The sequence below is a fragment of the Centropristis striata genome, chromosome 12, assembly GCF_030273125.1.
Source record: "Centropristis striata isolate RG_2023a ecotype Rhode Island chromosome 12, C.striata_1.0, whole genome shotgun sequence".
NCBI classification, from domain to species: Eukaryota; Metazoa; Chordata; class Actinopteri; order Perciformes; family Serranidae; genus Centropristis; species Centropristis striata.
Genome location: NC_081528.1, coordinates 23065922 through 23084682, shown reverse-complemented (window position 1 = coordinate 23084682; position 18761 = coordinate 23065922). Strand labels below are relative to the sequence as shown.

Sequence of the window (18761 nt, the reverse complement as noted above, 5' to 3'; positions counted from 1 at the left end):
GAATGGCTTTCCGCCCTGTTGTGAAACCCAAGGATGCAGAGTTTCATAACATAATTTCTGCGACAAAAGTTATGGGCTTTTTATTAGGTATAATTAAAACATCAAGGAGGGGTGTGGGTTGATCGTCTCGTGCGTCTAGTCATTGGAGTAATAATATTTCAACTCAAGACTGCAGGATATTGAAATTACCCTGTCGCGGTGTAGGGAATCCCAGTTGAGGATTAAACCAGCCAGGGGGGGCGTGTTGCATGATCATGACATAAACCCAGTTTTTACTTACATAGTCAAAAGATTAAGCCACGTATTATGCCTTCATTTTCTAATGTTATTAAAGAGTAACTGTGAAGATGCAGACTGCAAGACCATGCCTAATGAAGGAGCTAACAATGCTGCAGAGCAGGTCAGTGTGTTAAATAAACCGCTGTGCATCTGTTACACAAGTCAGTGCTTGTTAGGTGAAACCTTTCTAAAGGAAGTCATTCTGGGTCAGAAAAAGGAGTCTAAAGGTTGTGGCAGGCCAAACAGACACTTCTTATATTTATTTTATAATAGCTTGCAGCCTCAGAGTGCCACAAAAGACAACCAGACCCCCATGTGAAGATAGCGCTTTATATTGCATGTACATAAGGAAACACAAGTTACAAAGATTCCCTTTGTTGTCTTTCCAAGCACATGTTCCTCAAGAGATTCTGAAAGGTTTTATTTGTGTCAAATTTACCATATAATAGTCATACAAGTAGGTATCTTCCAATATCCTAATTTACAAAACAACAATGTAGCTCTGTGGTGCAATAAGGAAATTAGGATCCTCCTAAGGAGATATGTCAAGTAGAGTTTTTTCATTAAACAAGTGCTGCTGCTTCTGCTGCTTGGAGAAAAATGGTTGAACAAACAAGGGATCAAAACACTGGTTATATAATACCGTACACGGGCCTAAGGAGTGACTATGTACCTAATCAATTAGACCATGTGCAATGTGTGTGACTAGGTTTGTAAAAATATGTAATTGACTGAAATGCATGCTATATCCTCTGATGTTTCCCTTTGAAAAGTTTTAAAATACACTATTGTGACAGCACTGCACTTCTTCTGCAACTGGAAATGTCTTTATTGGTTTTTATTACAAAACTGGAAGTTGGCACCCCGGATGACCTATTTAATATTTACATTCTTCAGATATCTTCACAGGAACTGTTAATAATATCAACATAATGGTTTTTAAATAAAATACCATTCAACTCCAGAGGATAGGATTTGAGGCCCAGTGAAAACACATTTTTATACTTACTCTAAGTACAGCAAACAAAAAACAAACAGTCTAGATGTACAAAGAAAAGAAAGAACCAATACTACTCAACAGAAAATCTAAGCAATTTCATCAATAATACTGCACATGGCAGCATCCTTGTCCCACATTTTGTCCCTCTTTGAAGTAGGTACACTCTTGTCCTGGTGACCTGCTGCCATACAGCTGGTACCTGCTTCCTCTACATCCATTGGTTCAGTTTTCAGCCTGGGGGCCTGCCCAGATGAACAACCAACACTAGCTGCAGCAGACACACTCCTTGTCCCATCAGCAGCACCATCTGGACCCTCCATCTGTGGTAAGTCATCAGGTAAGGAGGCAAGACACCCCTGGATCATCTCCACCACCCTCTCCAGATGTTTCTGGAACCTCTCTGCTGTGTCAAGCCTCTGTCTCTTCTGCACTTCCATCATCACCCTTAGCGTCTCTCTGGCTTGATGTGGCCTGTACTCATTTATCAGATGGTGCATATGAACAAACAAAAGCTTCAAATCCTCCAGCTTCTCTTCACGCTTTATACTGCCAGGGCTTTTGATAAGGATGTCCAGCAGGTCAAGAAAGTTCACAAGAATGGACATGTTGAGCTTCTTAAGCTCCCGTTTGTGGTCGAACTGCATAGGATGGAGCCTCTCAATGCCTTGACTCTCCAGTGGTCGGATGATGAGGTCATCACACTGGAATTGGTTGCCGAACATCATGTAGCTGTCTCTGATGGGTGGAGGTGGCTTAGGAGCCAGACCCTTACGGATGTTTTCATCTGTGTACTCCTTGATGTACTGCATAGGTGGAGGAGGCAGGGCACTAACCTGCTGTGGTTCACCCATGATGCTGACCTGAAAGTAACAAAATGTTAATCAGTCTTTTTTGTATTACAAAGCAATGCAAAACTATTTCCTCCCTTATTCAATTAGAAATAGGTTAAATTTGTACACAAACTACAAGTTTAAGTACCACTATGTACAACTGGAACAGTAATATGCATAGTGATAGGTTAACACTAAAAAGAGAAGTGGCTTATGTTAGAATAATCTGTCATTCTGTCTCTGTTGTCTGCTACAATGCTCATGTGCTAAATACATTTACTGCATCTGCTTAACCTTTCTCTGTCCTACTTAGAGTAAGATTCTATAATCACAAAAAGATATATTCTATGTTTTATATTTTATATGGACATTGCAAAATCTGTGTCTCCAATAATATCTCTGCAAGGCATATCAGGACAGGAGTTTGTGTTTTGAAAGCTTTGTTAACAGGTCAGGTTAGGTACATGGTGTGCTGAGCAGAAAGAAAAAAACTGTCTTCTCTGCTTGGTGACATGATGTGTCCACATATTGATTAAACTGACAAATCAGCTGATCGAAAGGCAGCACCTTCTGGAAGAGATCTACCTACATTCTTAGTAAACGTTTTGAGGATATAAAAAAGGGTTCAGGGAAAGTAGACTGGTCCAGACCTCATCAACTGACCAGCCTAATGTCATGTCAGGGACGTGTAGTTTGAACCCAGAGACTCTGTAAACTGCAAATTTCTTGACGTATTGTAATAAAGGGAAGTTAAACTGAGAACTTGGACGTCTCCTGCTTATCATTCCCCATCAAATGATCGGCGCAAATAGGTGAGGATTTTGTGTTGGAGTCAGATAATTTAATTTTAAAGGTTTCCTCAATGTATTTGTCAACATCTAATCTGGTTATATAAAAGGTAACAATATAAGCATACAACAATAGCATTTCGCAAGTATTTAAAATCTACATGCTAAAAGGTAAACAAATGTTACATAAATTGTGTAACACTCCAGTGTCAAGTCAAGTACGGCAATATGTAAGTATCAAAAACACCAGCACAAACTATATTATGGCAGTGGTGTGTAAGTAAGCTTCATTTTTATTGCTGCAGCCACACAGTGGTTTTGTGTTACTTTATAGACACCTGAGCATATTAATTTACTGTTATGTAAAGTGTTTCATAAGCTTCGATTTTGTAGGTTAATTACAAAACTAACCTAACTAGTAGTGATGGGAGGGACTGTGCCGAGGCTTCAGAGTGTGTGTCGAAATCCAGGAAGTCTTTTATGAAGCGCGTATTGAGGCTTGTTTCTCTAGGGCGAGTGACTTCATTGATGACGTCTGAAGCCTCGCTGGTTCAGGGAATGGTCTGGAGTGTTGGTGTCAGGTTGGTGTGATATATGAACACATATGAAGTGGAATGGATCCCCGCAAAATTGCGTCCAAGCACAGTGGCAAAAATATTCCTTCTTAATAAAAAATGAATAAAGTCATCACTACAGTATTCATAAGCACAATCACTGTCTACTCTTTGGAAAACACTGCAACAACACTGTGGCAGACAGCCAGGAGGCCGTCACAAATAGTTGAAATGAAAGTAAAGGTTTTGACCAACAGGAGGTTTGTGAGCACATGAAGCCTCGAAAAATGAACCTTGTTTGAACCAATTGGATGAAAAGCTTCAAGGCTTCATGAGGCTTCATCTGGCCATCACTACTAACTAGCAAACAACTACTAACAAAGCTACCTGACAAAAATGTGCTAAGGTACTTAGTTTCAACCTCTGGAAATATATTGTATGTATATTTGGCTTTTGTCGAAAATGGAGGCAACATTTGGCAGCACCGCTGATATCATCTTCACATATATAAAGTTATGGAGGAACAAACTCAGCCTGTTTGTTGTCAGTACAGCTGAAGGCTAACATAACAAGCCAGCTCCGCTGCCACTAATGTTACTTACGTTATTAACTGTCGTCACTTCGATCAATTGGTGATCACATATTATTAATTATTATCTAAAACATCTATTGTCTTTGTGAATGTTTGCAATGTCCACATAAAATATAAAACGTAAAATATATATTTTTGTGATTATAGAATTTTACTCTAAATAGGACACAGAAAGTTTAGACAGATAAAATAAATGAATCTAGAGTAATCATAGTTTTAAAACAATATTAGTACATGATCATTGTATCAAAAGCATCTTGCATGATTGATCTATACATCGTCACACTTTTAAAATAATCGCTTTAGTCATTTTTTGTCAAAATTGTTTGTTTTTTTGCCTAAATCATCTCCTCTCTATCATGCCCTCTCTCTATGCTATAAATGCATAGAGAGGGCACACACACAGTTCGTGAATTACGCAGGCATAGATAGTGACCTAGTCAATGAGACAGTGATCCCCATGCACAGAGACATACAACAGAGACAGAATAACAGATTATTTCTAACAATGTGTCGCTCTTCCAGACGTAAGCGTTGGCAGAACTACTGCTGGTGAGAGAAAAACGTAGCTAACTAGTTAGCTATGTGGCTAATGTTGGGCTAGCAGTACGTCTGCTAAGTAGCTTAGTTGCGTCAGTATCGCCAACTAACTCACAAAATAAGAGAATGAAGAAGGCAGCGGTGTTACTTCTACGCACCTTTTGATCGAGTCCTCAGTTGCTAAATGTAGACTTTAAATATGAAATGTCCCAGTATCTAATCGGACAGTTAGCTCATGACTAGCTTAGCGCTTTCCATTCACTGACATGAACCTTTCTCTTAGTCTCAATTTCATTGGCTGTACTGGGCTCGTGACCATTTCTTGGTCGTGCGGATTGGATGGTATGTGACTTACAAACTGAACGTTGATTGGTCGTAATAATTGTAAGTATGAAACATGATTTGTTGTAGATAGATTATCTGAATGCTCCTCACATATAACTCAATTCTTCACATTTCCCACTCCACAGCAGACTTGATATGTTTATTTTAATTAAGTAAAGTATAGAGAATACAGGAGATACAAATATTCGACATTTCAAAAATTCACTAAATGTAGAGACCCATAAGAACCCATGGTGACACCCGTGTAACAAACACTTTAAATCTTCTTTAATCTCCCATATTCAGCTTTATGCTTCACATTAACTCATTAAATCCCTAAGTGACGTATACTCAAAACCCTGGTGTGGTGACAGTCATGTGACTTTGACAAGAAGCGACTTCTCCAAAATGTGGCTGTGACTGGAAACAGAAATGTGAAAAAGAAGCTAATTTCACCAAGCTTATTTTTTGTTACAATGCTAAGTTTAAACCCATTTAACAATTCAAATCCGTAAATAGGGTGTCCTGTATTGCATTTAACTTGTTCTGACCATATTTCCTGAACAAAATAAAGTCACAATTTTTATATATGTTATGGAGATGCAAACAAAAAGGCAAATGGTTATTTGTTTTTAAAAATCTGAAAAATAATTTATTGTTAAACAGCACTATGAATGTCACAATTTTGATAACCGTTGTGGAGATGCAAAGAAAAAGGTACATTTGTGTCTCTGTAAGTAAAAAGTAAGTAAGTAAATGTGTCTATTTTTTATTATTATTTTAAAATAAGAAATATCATAAACATAAATACCATAAACACCCAATGACAGATCTTTGACATCTTTAAAAAAACACATCATAAATGTGTTCTATGTGGTCCACTTGGTCTGTGATATATCCCCCATAATTTTCCTTTAAGGGTTACTGAGTCTGGGTTCTTATGGGTTAATTCTCAACCCTGATTTTGTAATATTGTCTTCATGTTCTCCCCAGTCTTTCTTTAGGTACATTACCCTCAGTGAAAATTAATACAAACCAGAAGTCCATTGTCATCCAAAATTTGAATGAAGGATACATTGTAGGAACAATTTTCCAGATGGTGGTGCTATAGCATCCATCTAAATCTTCTAAATCTTTGTCAGGAGGAATGGTTTCAGTTTCCAGCTTTTTAACTTTCTAAAAGCCTGCTCTCTCTTATTTCTGAACAAGATCCAAACCCTCCTTTTCCCTTCATTATTTTTGGAACTCAACTCTATTTTGGTTTGAAGCTATAATCAACATTGTGTTTCTAACATAAGCCATATAATCCCAGCAAAAATATTTTACTGTACTGTTTAAAAGAGACAATATGGTGACAGTTAGGTTTTATCAAAGAAACAAGGCAAATTGTACATATACAGAAAAAATAACATTATCTCACACAAAACACTTCTCCTTAATCTTCATTGCAACTGAAAAAATGTGGAAATTCCAATGCCTAAACATTAAACATCACCTAACGTCTTAGTTTGAATACACAGTAGTTCATTAATTTTGTTTTCAAGTAAGTTTAAAGTGTTCCATAGGTGTTGTTTTGATCATGAAACCCAGTTTATACTGTCTATTGTTTTAACATGAACACCCGTCAAACATTTTTTTTTTTTAAAGAAAATTTTTTTGCCATAAACAGGATACATTATTTCCTTCAAAGTGCATATTTTGGTGGAAAATGTTCAAAAGTGCAGAGATTAAAGAATGGCCTTTCTACTATTGCACACCCTACACACTGACTTATTGCGACATACTAAGTGAAAGTGCATGTGACTGCTTGTACAGTGTGTGTGTGTGTGTGTGTGTGTGTGTGTGTGTGTGCAATAGCACAACCCATTTCATGCCGTAAGGATGTGGTTTACCGAGTGCAACAACTTTATGCCGGAAGCTTCACGTCTTCTATCAGGTTTGTCATCCACTGCTTTTTTTCTGTCGCTGCGAGGCAATCAGTCTCTCTCTCTCCGTCAGGCAAGAGCCACCATTGTTTCTCACAGTGTTGTTACCATGTTTCCCAGGGTGATTTTGAAGGGAACTATGATTAAAAAATCTCAGCAAAAGAAGAGAACATCACCATGTAACTACAAAGAGAGGTTTTTTGTATTGGACACCCAGGACCTGAAGTATTCTGAACGCCGCCCGGGTGTAAGTATCCACTTCTTTTGTGAACCCTCACATACACTACATATAAAATTTAAATGATGCAATCTTGCCTTAGGGGAAGCAATCTGAATCACATCCACAGTATGTTCATACTGTTAAGATCATGTTCTTTCAGAAAAAGCCTATGCCTAAAGGTTGCATCGAGCTGTCCAGAATCCAGTGTGTGGAGATTGTGTGCACTGATGTCCCCATACCATGCACCTACAAGTACCCTTTTCAGGTGAGGTTATACAAGATACAGTGTTTTGTACAGTAAGTATGTATGTATGATTAAGCATGTAGTACAAGTGTGACAAGAACCAAAGCTGTATTTTTTCAAATGTCTCTACAGGTTTTTCACAACAACCACTACCTCTACATTTTCGCCCCAGACAATGACTGCCGTCAGAGATGGGTCAGAGCTCTTAAAGAGGGTAAGCCATTAAACACATCATAGGGCTGAGTAATGTGGAAAAAATCAGTCACAACAAATAACAGTCATTTTGACCAACAAACATAATATCAATATTGCAGCGATATTATAGGGTGGACTATAGGTGCTTTCATTCATGAGGTTTTTAATAAATAATCATCATAATCTAATGTGGATATAATGACTATGTTACAACAGTGTGGTTAGTTCTGAAAATTACATCACTTTACTGTAATGTAAGCTAGGAAAATACAACACTTTTACAGTATTACGATATCAAACAGATACCGAAAGAAAATCAGTTATCTAGTCTGATATACAGTGGTGGAAGAAGTATTCAGATCCCTTACTTCAGTAAAAGTACCAATACCACACTATGAAATTACTCTAGTACAATTACTCCACCCTGCATTCAAAACTTACTGAAGTAAATGTATAAAAGTATCAGCATTAAAGTGTACTTGAAGTAGTCGTTATGCAGAATGGACCCTCTCAGATTGTTTTATATATTGTAAATATATTATAAGATTATTATTATTGATGCATTTATGTAAGCAGAATTTAAATTTTCTCAAGGTAGGGCTCATATTAACTATTTAATATACTGTTATGAGGTTTGATTAAATAAATGTCTAATCACTTTTAATTGATCATGTTTTTATGTTAAATCTTCACCTGAAAAGTAACTAAAGCCGTCAGCTAAATGTAGTGGAGTAAAAGTGCAATATTTGCCTCAAAATGTAGTGGAGTAGAATTATAAAGTTACATTAAATGGAAATACTCAAGTAAAGCACAAGTACCTCAAAATTTTACTTACATTCCACCTCTGCTGATATCAATTCATTTCCCAGCCTAACAACATTGCATTTAACACCATGATGGCAGTTTAAAAAAATATTGTGATTGTTATTATAAACCTCATTTTTCCAAACTATATTTCTTTCATTCTGTCTGATTTAGAGACAAAGCGTAACAACTTAGTTCCAAAATACCACCCAAACTTCTGGATGGATGGAAAGTGGAGATGTTGCCAACAAACAGAGAAACTGGCGCTAGGTTGTCATGTGTATGACCCAGTGGGCTACGGTTTGTATTATTTATTCTCATTGTTTCTTATGTGTTTCCATCAGGCCTTTAGTCTGTACATGAGAATGTTTCATGTAAATAACGTAAAGCAATGTGATTTTTCTAACATGTGGTTAAGGCAAATCTTGATCTACATCCATAAGCATTACGCAACTTGACATTATACAGAATCCACTTTAAAATGATTTGTATGTATCACTAAAATTCTCTAATTACATTTTTCTAATTCCACAGCTTCTAAAAAGCCACTTCCTAAACTCCCGGATCCAGAGGTACTTTCTAAAGCATAAATAGCGTGGTGTTAAATAGCGTGTCAGTCAATAAAAGCACAAAAGCACTTTAACTATTTATCTGTTGCCTGTAGCAATACAACTGAGGTTTGTGCACAGATCATTTTGGAGCTCAGTTTGTCATTTAATATTGCTCATATTGCTATATTTGAAGATTTGAGCTTGTTGTAAAACAAAATGCTGAATTTTGTTAATTTATAAATTGCTAAATTTACCCAGATGGTATTGTAATTTAGTTTGTTTAGATAAAGTCCTTTTTAATGGGCTATTAACATCTGCTTTCTGTCTTTTTTTAAAGAAAATCTTAAGTTGAAATATTTTGAAGATAAACTGCTATAAAGTATTTCATGTTTTTAAAATAGTATGCTCTTGCTCCTTTTGCAAATTATGTTTCTAAAACAGATTTTCTTCTTTTGGAGGTTGTGTAGTTCAGCAATATCTTTTATCATGTTTTTAAGATTTTTAGATGTGGTTTTGTTTTTTGTCTGTGGCAGATGGGAGTGCACAGTGGAGGAAAGAGGATGGTCATTGCTCTGCAGGACTACGCACCGCACGGAAGCGACGACTTGCCCCTTCAGAAAGACCAGGAGTACATCCTGATTAACAGCTCGCACACGGACTGGTGGTCTGTACAGGATAGCAAGGGGTAAGCCACACAAAGACAGATCATAGCAACTTTGTATTGTATTATGTGGCTTATGAGTATATGATTAATTCATATTTTTCTTGACCCCTCATCAGGAACATAGGCTTTGTCCCCAGTACCTACGTAGCTGAAAAATCTGGCACCAACTTTCAGAGATTTGAGTGAGTTTGATTTAATTTCTCCACTCTGTGCTTTTTATTATTAAAAAGTGGACATATATGCAAATTAATTCTGCCCTCTATATGATCAATTATGTGTTGGTAATTTGTGTTTTCAGGTGGTACAACAAAAACATCACCAGAGGGGGAGCAGAAGATTTGTTAATGAAACAGGTGAAAAAATAAACAGTTTAAAATTTTTTTTTCCATTTTTATTTGTTTATGCTTCCCGCCGTGATTTGACAGAAAATGTGCTCCAAGTAATCGTTCTGATGATAATTAGCGGTATGTTGCTCCTGTGTGACGCGGCGCACTTTTGCTGTGACTGTACCACCTACAGCAATCTCACATTTGCAGAATTAATGCAAATGCACCTGCACACAAGAATGTGACATGGGACATGAAAAATGTCTCACAACCACAATGCTGAATTTCCTGCCGTGAAGTGCTTTGCTTAGTTTTGCAAGCGGGAGGTGAAACAGCTATCTGTCATCTATTGCTAGGCCAATGCTGGTACAAACAACCAAAAAACGGGTCTAACAATACAAATGTTTTGTTTGATTTGTATTATTTTATGTGGTTTTAATACTTTCAGGGAAAAGAAGGTGCATTCATGGTGCGTGACTCAAGACAGGCAGGAGTCTACACTGTTTCAGTCTTCACCAAAGCACCGGGGTAATTGAATTCCTTCTTATGTATTAACATAATGGTACACATGACATATGATTAGAAGATAATATGATGCTGAATATACATATATACATGATAAATGACTGAATCTTTGTTTCAATCTTCAGCTGCTCCCTTATAACTAAGCTTAGCTTGACACGCCTGGTTTATATTTGGAATCAATATGACTTGAAATCAATGGCATTTTGGCAACTTGTGTTATTTGTTGCATTAAGCGTGTCTTTGTTGCCTTAAGGTCTAATGGTGAGAAGAATCCAAGGGTGAAACATTACCAAATTAGACAAACCGAAACGGGAGAGGCCACATTTTACCTGGCAGAGAAGTACCTGTTCTGCACCATTCCAGAGCTAATCCATTACCACCAACACAATGCTGCCGGTAAGTCTTCTGACTTTCCGCATGCAACAGTAATTACATAAAAAGATCAGATGCAGAAAGGGCTGATTCAACAGCTCATGTCACAGAAGTGGTAACAAAGGAATGTGCTGCTCTAAGTTGTTTTATGTAAGAAAAATGATTTTCTTTTTTGCAGGCCTGATAACACGTTTAAGGCACGCTGTATCTCAGGATGGAGACTGTTCTCAGGACATTGTCGATCCCTCAAAAGGTAAGAGGATGTACTGTTGTGTGATTAGTTCAGCAAGCTGGACAGGAGCTCAAACAAACAGAACTGGAAGGTCTGGTTTTACACTGACCTCTAGTGGTTCTCACAGAAACATACTGAGGGTGTGTTCAGTTCATCCTGACAAATATCTGACTCTTTTGTGTAACAAACCCAGAGGACAGTGTGTGTGTGTGTGTGTGTGTGTGTGTGTGTGTGTGTGTGTGTGTGTGTGTGTGTGTGTGTGTGTGTGTGTGTGTGTGTGTGTGTGTGTGTGTGTGTGTGTGTGTGTGTGTGTGTGTGTGTGTGTGTGGTCCTGGAGACACTTACTGTCATGGGACAAAATACAGAAGTGGTTTTTAGTACTTTGTAGGGCTGGGTGATATTGACCAAAAGTCTATTACTGCAAAGTGGGAGCAAATGTTCAGTCAAAGTCAACGCCAAATATGACATGTCACAAGTAGTTTTATTGAAACCATTTATTTAAGTGAACATAAATACTGTATAACAACAGGAGAACCTTTTTTTCAAATCATAATCACATTTAAATAAAAAAAATATCTTAAATAAAATAGCCTATGAAATAAAATAGGCCAATCTTTTTCTGAAATAAATATATTTATATGAGAAAAGAATAATGAACATTACAAAATAACTAAATATGACAAACCCTATCAAGGGCAGCATTTATATATAAAGAAAGAAAAATATTTGAACTTTATAAATACTTTGCCAGGTGTTTGTATGTAAGGCTGTAAGATTATATCACCATGGGATCGTCAGTAATGTGGAAGATGCAGTTGTGAAACTTTACAAGAGTGTAGTTGGGATCAAAATGACGGCAGAGTTCAAAGATGGGTGTTGTTTGAGCAAAGGTGGCAGAAGTTTCGGAGGAAGACTGTACCGTTGGTGGAGTGGGCCAGGTCTGGTGGGCATGGGGCAAGAACAAAAAGAGGGTACCAGCTGCACCAGTGCACAGGAAGTTTTCGAGCATGTAGGGCAGCCTACGTGGCACATTTTCTCCATTTCAGGGCACAAATTATTGCACTGCATCTTGTTTTTCCTTTAGTGGAGGGGCATTCTAGAGAGCAATTTTGTAATTCCACAAGTTTTCTCCATTTAATGGCCCCTTAAAGCACACTTTATCATGTTTTATCTAAAGGAGCATCTGAGGGCACTTTTGCTGCATTTCTTTTCAAACATGATTGCAGAGGATGTGTGTGTTTTTGTGGGTCATGGCAAAAAGTGGTACTGGAAAAAAAGGGAACAAAAATGCACACAAACACATGCATGTGTACAGTCTGCCTCCTCAGAGTCAAATTCAACAAGCAACTCTTACATAATATCATTTCGATTCATGAGAAAGAACCAACAAAAAAGAGGCGTTAACCAGAAAATATTTTACTAAAACACATGTCAATACTAATTGTCTACAACAAATTAGAATGTTATTTCATCTTGACAAGATTATCAGTGTTGTTCACCACCTGTTTGCCACTCAGGTCAGTGGGAGATCGACCCTGAGGAGCTGACCCTGGGTCAGGAGATAGGCAGCGGCCAGTTTGGGCTCGTGCTGGAGGGGAGATGGAGGGACAAGAAGGTGGCCGTGAAGATGATCAGAGAAGAGTGCATGTCGGATGAGGAGTTTAAAGAAGAGGCCAAAGTCATGATGTGAGTGCACTTCTTATACACTGCAAAAAAAGAAAACTTGGCTGAACTCAAAATGTCAAGGCAACAAACTTCGAGAAATGTTTAAGTTGGACAATTAAACTAAATATTTTAAGTTTTGCTTTTGAGTTTGCTCAACTCTGAATTCTGATTTTCGTCAACTCAACTGTAAGTTGTACTAACTCATAATTTCACACTATAATAACTTTTAATCCTTACTTCTGCCAATGACCGAAAACCTGCTTGTGTTTAAATGTTGAAAATGTGTAGGTTGCCTTCTCCAACAAACGACGTATGACACTGCACAACACAACTTAGAATAAAATCCCCATACCATTTTAACTTAATTTGAGAGATAGATAGATAGATAGATAGATAGATAGATAGATAGATAGATAGATAGATAGATAGATAGATAGATAGATAGATAGATAGATAGATAGATAGATAGATAGATAGATAGATAGATAGATAGATAGATAGATAGATAGATAGATAGATAGATAGACTTTATTTATCCCAAGCTGGGAAATTACAGTGAAGTTGCTTACCTGTGTGGACTCCAGCTCAGGCAGCACAGCCACAATGAGACTTCAAGTGCAGTGCCAACTCCGAAAGTTGGCTTTCCGCATTTCACAACAAGGAAATAAGAGTTAACAGAACTATTGTCCCTTGTTGTGAACCCCAACGTAAAGAAATAAGTAACAACAACTCACTAACTTGTTTTTGAGCATACAACTGGTTTGCTTTGTTGTGCTAACTTACATTATTGCACTAAATATCAAGCATTCATATTTATATTATAGTTTTACCAACTTAAATCACTGTTTTAGGCCAAAAAATACAAGTTGTTTTTTTTTGCAGTGTAGTTGTTCATCCAAAATGAAGCCCTCCGCTGATGTCTGCATCTGTGCGTTTTAACAGGAAGTTATCTCATTGTAAGCTGGTTCAGCTGTACGGTGTGCGCACCCAGTGTCCTCCCATGTGTCTGGTGTTTGAGTTCATGGATAACGGCTGTCTGTCGGACTACCTGCGAGCCAGGAAAGGCAGCTTGTCTCAGGACACCATGTTGGGGATGTGTCTGGATGTCAGTGAGGGGATGGCTTACCTGGAGAGCTCCAACTTCATCCACAGAGATCTGGTAAACCAACAGATAAAAACCTTCCACTTATGCACTTATGTCTCTTTGCGCGATTAGAATAGTTCATCCTTCTTCTGTTATCTGCAGGCTGCCAGGAACTGTCTGGTTGCAAAGAACAATGAGGTGAAGGTGTCAGACTTCGGTATGACCAGGTATGCTTTTTCATCTTTCTACTGCCCACCATATTTAAACGCAGTCAGCTTCCACCCACTGCTGCATTATGATGTGCATCCGCTCTCTGCACTGTAGGTTTGTGCTTGACGATCAGTACACAAGCTCCCAGTGCTCCAAGTTCCCTGTCAAGTGGTCGGCCCCTGAAGTCATCAAGTACTGCAAGTTCAGCAGCAAGTCCGACGTCTGGTCATTTGGTATGTTCATCTTATTTTGTGTGTATGAGTGTCTCACTTCCTGTCTTTGTAGTTATACAATATCCCTTCTTTGTCTTTTCTTAACCATTTATAGAGCTTTCAGAATTCATGTTTCCCAGAAAAACAAGGTTTGGGGGGTTTTCCTGTCTGACCGACTACACACCAAAATCATCTGTGTTTCCCTGACAGCACATTGACTTTGGTGTTATCTGCTATGTGGGAATTTAACTCGGTACATTTACTCAAGTGCTGGACTTAACCCTCCTGTTGTGTTGTGGGTCAAATTGACCCATTTCAAAGTTTAAAAATCTAAAAAAAAAAGTTAAAAGTATTTTTTCGGGATGAAACGTCTTCTGCTTGGCTTTATGAATGTAATCAACATATAAATCAAAATGATTAATTTCACATATTTGCAACCCCATCTCTTATTTTGTTATTTTGTTAATTTCTGGTTAAAAAAACAGTGCCTTACTTTCAATATAAATCCTCTTCACTCATTCGTGTTGATTTTAAGTCAGCGGCTCAATTTGACCCTGAACAGAAGAAGGATGTTGTAATCATTTATCAACATTACTTCATATAAAGAAAAAATGTAAAATAAAATTAAAAAATATATAATTTAATGTAAAACTATACTGTATTTTATATGTAGGTATTTCCAACACCATTGCACTAAATTGTGATTGAAATGATTAGTCATGGAGTTAATAATGAAATATAAACAATGTTTATTGGGATTTTTTGGTTTCTGACATTTTTGGATAATTAAACATGCCCGGGTCATATTGAACATTATTGCTGTTCCTGAGAAATGAACACAACAGGAGGGTTAAGTACAATTTTGAGGAGCTTAGTATTTTCTCATTTTAATCTACTTCATTGCAAATTTACATTAGTTACGACTTACTTTGCAGAGTTTGAATTATATTTAATGACTGATTTTAGGCCCGTATTTAACAGTTGCTTCATTAAAGGGATGTAAACATTAACATATAAAAAAAATTGAATCCATTGAAATAATATATGTTATTCTAAAATGGGCATACAGAACATTTACTTGTCACAGAATATTTCTACACTGTGCCATTACTACTTTTCCTTAAGTAAAAGAGCTGAGTTTTCTTCCACCAATGGCTCCAGTGAACTAAACCAGAAGCTAAACAAGACTACAATGATTTGGAACCAGTAAAAAGCAAACATAAGTGCTTTCACAACAGTTGTTTGTAACCATTGAAAGAAAAAAAACAGAAGTGAAAAAAGTTTTGGGCTTTTTGTACAACAATTATTCTCAGAATACAATCATTCTAAGCCTCTATGATAGTTTCAAATTTCTCTGACCTTCTACTTTGACCAAAACTGATCATAATTATTCAAAATAAGATATGCAAAAGAGCTTATGTTGAACAACTACAAACATGCAAATGATTAACCAGGAAAAACAACTGATTTTGGTTTGTGTGCATCGTTTAAAAGGTTAACAGACCAACAGTGAATCTCTCTTTAGGTGTGTTTAATCTCTAACTACTGGAGTGTCCCTGTTCACCCCCTGCAGGTGTGCTCATGTGGGAGGTGTACAACGAGGGCCGTCTTCCTTATGAGAACCGCACTAATGCTGAGGTGGTGGAGTCCCTGAACACTGGCCTGAGGCTGCTGAAGCCACGCTTAGCCCCAGACAACGTCCACCTGCTCATGGAGTGGTGCTGGAAGGAGGTAAAGGAACTAAATTTATTCTCAGCAGAAGAACTGCTGACACACAAAACACACAGACTGCAAAAAAACTATTTGTAATAATGCTTTGTTGTCACGTTCTCATTCTCAGAAAGCAGAAGATCGTCCAGCCTTTGCTGTCCTCCTGCACGACCTGGCCTCCCTCTCAGACCTATGAAGATAACATTTGAGTTGTAAGAATAGCTATATTTATTTTATTTATTGATTTATTACCAATTGCTTGTCAAATGTTTTTTCAAATGTCTGTGAAGTTGCTTTGATGAAGAGGATTACAAAAATAAGACAAAACAGTTCCTGTATTTTGCACTTTATCTGTTTTTTACTCTGTATAGAGTTTATTCCTGAGAAGGCTGACACAGCCCATTCACACAGCTGCCACTGCTTACTACAGCTTCATATAAAGGTTTTAAGTATTTACTTTTAAGTTTGTCTCTGTATTAAACAGGTGAGATGATTGTGTTGTTTTACCCACTGTTAAATAAATGGATCCAATGTCATTAAATGTTCTAAATGTTATTTTCCTCATGAGTTTTTCAGTAGTACACTGAGCCAGGCTTTGTGATCTGCAGCTCTAGTGGCCAAAGGTGGAACTGCAGGCCACTACACACACTTTGGCCCAGAAAGACCTACACAGACACAAAAAGAAACCACACACATCAATGAACTTATTATAATAGAAAAAAAAATATGCTGAAGAAAATCTTCTGAGCATCACATATTAGTGCAATGCAAACATATTTCACATAGAAGAACAACCAAATGAGGTCAAGGAGGACCCCAGTTGCTATAAGTTAACATACACTATATAAAAAGACACATGTACTTTATTTTCTCACTGTCTGACATGAATTCAGACAATCACTTGTCCTGTTTTAGGTCTGTTAGGATTACCAAAATTATTTCTATTTGCTAAATGTCAGAATAATTACAGCTTGTGGAAAGGATATCCAAAAGGTTTGACCCAAGTTAAACAGTTTAAAGGCAATGCCAAATACTAATGAAATGTATGTAAATTTCTGACTTTCAAGAAAGTAATAAAAACATTGTCTAAAAAAATCTCTCTCTCATTATTCTGGGATTTAGCAAATATAAATAATTTTAGTAATCCAATCTAATTGACCTAAAATAGGAAATTATTGAAGAAATGTTTAATCTGATTTTTTTTCCTGATCTTTTTATATACTGTATGTAAACTTCTGGTTCCAACTGTATATACACATCATTGTTAGCCTGTCAAACAATCCATGTCGTGCTCCTTCCCCTCCTGGATTAGTGATGTAGTGCTTTATCTTCAGCTTAAAGAAGTCAGATACACAGAGTGTCGACTGTCAAATTATTTTCTGTTCGGCAACCCTTCATAACTTATTCTGACAGACAGGTTCACAACTTTATCTGCACCAAAACCATAATTTTGGTGATAACATATGTTAAGGCAGACATTTTTATGTTTATTTTGAATGCTTCTAAATCCTTTATTTCAATAAAAATGTTTTAAAAAAGAATAAACTACTGTAAGAGACAACTATTATAGCAAAAAAAAAAATCAAAAAAAAAATCTCAATTTTGCAACTAATGTCATCTGAAGAAAAAAAAACCCCCCGTTGTTATTTTAGGAAAGCTACAGATAATTTGCATATTATGTGAAACACAAATAGAGCACATGAGGAAGTCTGTCTGCTGCATTGGGGCTTGTCTATCTATCTATTCTAGTTAAAATTTTAAAACTGCATAAGCAGAATTGGCAGCTTTTGACTTAAATATGTTGATTTTTTTTTTTTTAAACACTAATTAATCAGAAACAGTAAAACAATGACATGAAACAAATTGATTCACAATGTACCGATAAGTTAAAATGATAGAATAAAACAAAAGTATACCTCTGTAGTCTGTGGGTAGCCCAGCTGGTAAAATGAGGGTTAAACTGTATGATTAATTAAGAATACAATGACAAGTGGGGCAGAATGGTCCCAATGACATCTTGCCACCAGGGGTCTGAGATGAGTTTGATTTAATTTTGCCTGGGATCATCATTACATTTTCTTTTTGTTTTAAATAAAACAGTATTTTCTCTAATATACATCTTTGAAAAAACAACAACTATGACACAACAAGCTATAATCCCAATGAAAAATTAATTTGCAAAAACAGATAAAAGCCATTCTTAAAATATATAAACCAACATAAGTTTGACTATTTTTTCCTTTAAGTGCATCATTTATGAAGAAAAAAAGAGAGATATCTTACACCAGTTTGTTTGAAATTACCTGGAAATTTTTTTAGGAAAATAGATTAAAACAGAAATACATATTTTTTGCAAATAAACCATTCATATAGGCTAGAGTAACATATTTTTATATTTCCTTTTCCTTAAGAAGACAAAACCCTCTGGCCTACTTCATCAAAGTTCACTAAATGACCCCTTTCCTTACTCACACACGGTCAAATTACCAGTTTGACTGCATTTTCCCTTAAGTGAATAATTTATGAAGAAAAAAAGAGAGACATCTTACACCAGTTTAATTGATATCACCTGGACATATTTTAGGAAAATAGATTAAAACAGAAATACATATTTTTGCAAATAAACCATTCATATTTCCTATTCTTTAAGAAGACAAAACCCTCTGGCCTACTTCATCAAAGTACACTAAATGACCCCTTTCCCTACCCACACACAGATACAAATGAATATGCATAATTATGTTAATAGTAGGATATGTTCTGCAGGAATACAACTTAACATAAAAAGCCATTAAGATGTATTAAGTTAAGTTTAAATGAGGAAAATCAACATGTCGGGGCCCCTCATCATCACCCATCACTTTGCTGTGACTGTCCCTTTAAGAAAATGCACTTGCAGCCATTTTCTGCTCTTT

The 18761-nt window shown here is 36.7% G+C and overlaps 2 protein-coding genes across 3 annotated transcripts; one reads left to right on the top strand and one right to left on the bottom strand.

Moving 5' to 3' along the window:
• Positions 1–673: 673 nt before the first annotated feature.
• Positions 674–4899, bottom strand: med7 (mediator complex subunit 7). The gene is made up of 2 exons (XM_059346737.1): positions 4742–4899; positions 674–2139 (listed from the first exon to the last, which is right to left on the bottom strand). The coding sequence occupies exon 2, from the start codon at positions 2128–2130 to the stop codon at positions 1366–1368; it is 765 nt and encodes a 254-aa protein (XP_059202720.1). The 5' UTR covers positions 2131–2139; positions 4742–4899; the 3' UTR covers positions 674–1365.
• Positions 4655–16904, top strand: itk (IL2 inducible T cell kinase). Of its 2 annotated transcripts, XM_059346736.1 has the most exons (19): positions 4655–4967; positions 6765–6843; positions 6953–7079; positions 7213–7317; positions 7429–7510; positions 8470–8595; positions 8830–8867; positions 9380–9531; positions 9627–9692; positions 9809–9863; positions 10285–10364; positions 10615–10757; positions 10912–10986; positions 12483–12651; positions 13573–13789; positions 13877–13941; positions 14039–14157; positions 15710–15867; positions 15977–16904. In XM_059346736.1, exons 3-19 carry the CDS (start codon positions 6972–6974, stop codon positions 16040–16042), a joined length of 1824 nt encoding a protein of 607 aa, XP_059202719.1. In that variant the 5' UTR covers positions 4655–4967; positions 6765–6843; positions 6953–6971; the 3' UTR covers positions 16043–16904. The 2 variants fall into 2 exon arrangements, with proteins under 2 accessions (XP_059202719.1, XP_059202718.1); XM_059346735.1 differs by lacking the exons at positions 4655–4967; positions 6765–6843 and having other exon boundaries at positions 6867–7079.
• The last annotated feature ends 1857 nt before the right edge of the window (positions 16905–18761 follow it).

What these genes read in the sequence shown, in the direction of transcription:
- med7 (XM_059346737.1), bottom strand. Translation starts at nt 2,130, where the DNA reads ATGGGTGAACCACAGCAGGTTAGTGCCCTGCCTCCTCCACCTATGCAG.
- itk (XM_059346735.1), top strand. Translation starts at nt 6,942, where the DNA reads ATGTTTCCCAGGGTGATTTTGAAGGGAACTATGATTAAAAAATCTCAG. An exon ending in GTATGACCCAGTGGGCTACG is followed by an intron (nt 8,596 to 8,829) that starts GTTTGTATTATT and finishes CTAATTCCACAG; the next exon opens with CTTCTAAAAAGCCACTTCCT. An exon ending in ACCAACTTTCAGAGATTTGA is followed by an intron (nt 9,693 to 9,808) that starts GTGAGTTTGATT and finishes TTGTGTTTTCAG; the next exon opens with GTGGTACAACAAAAACATCA.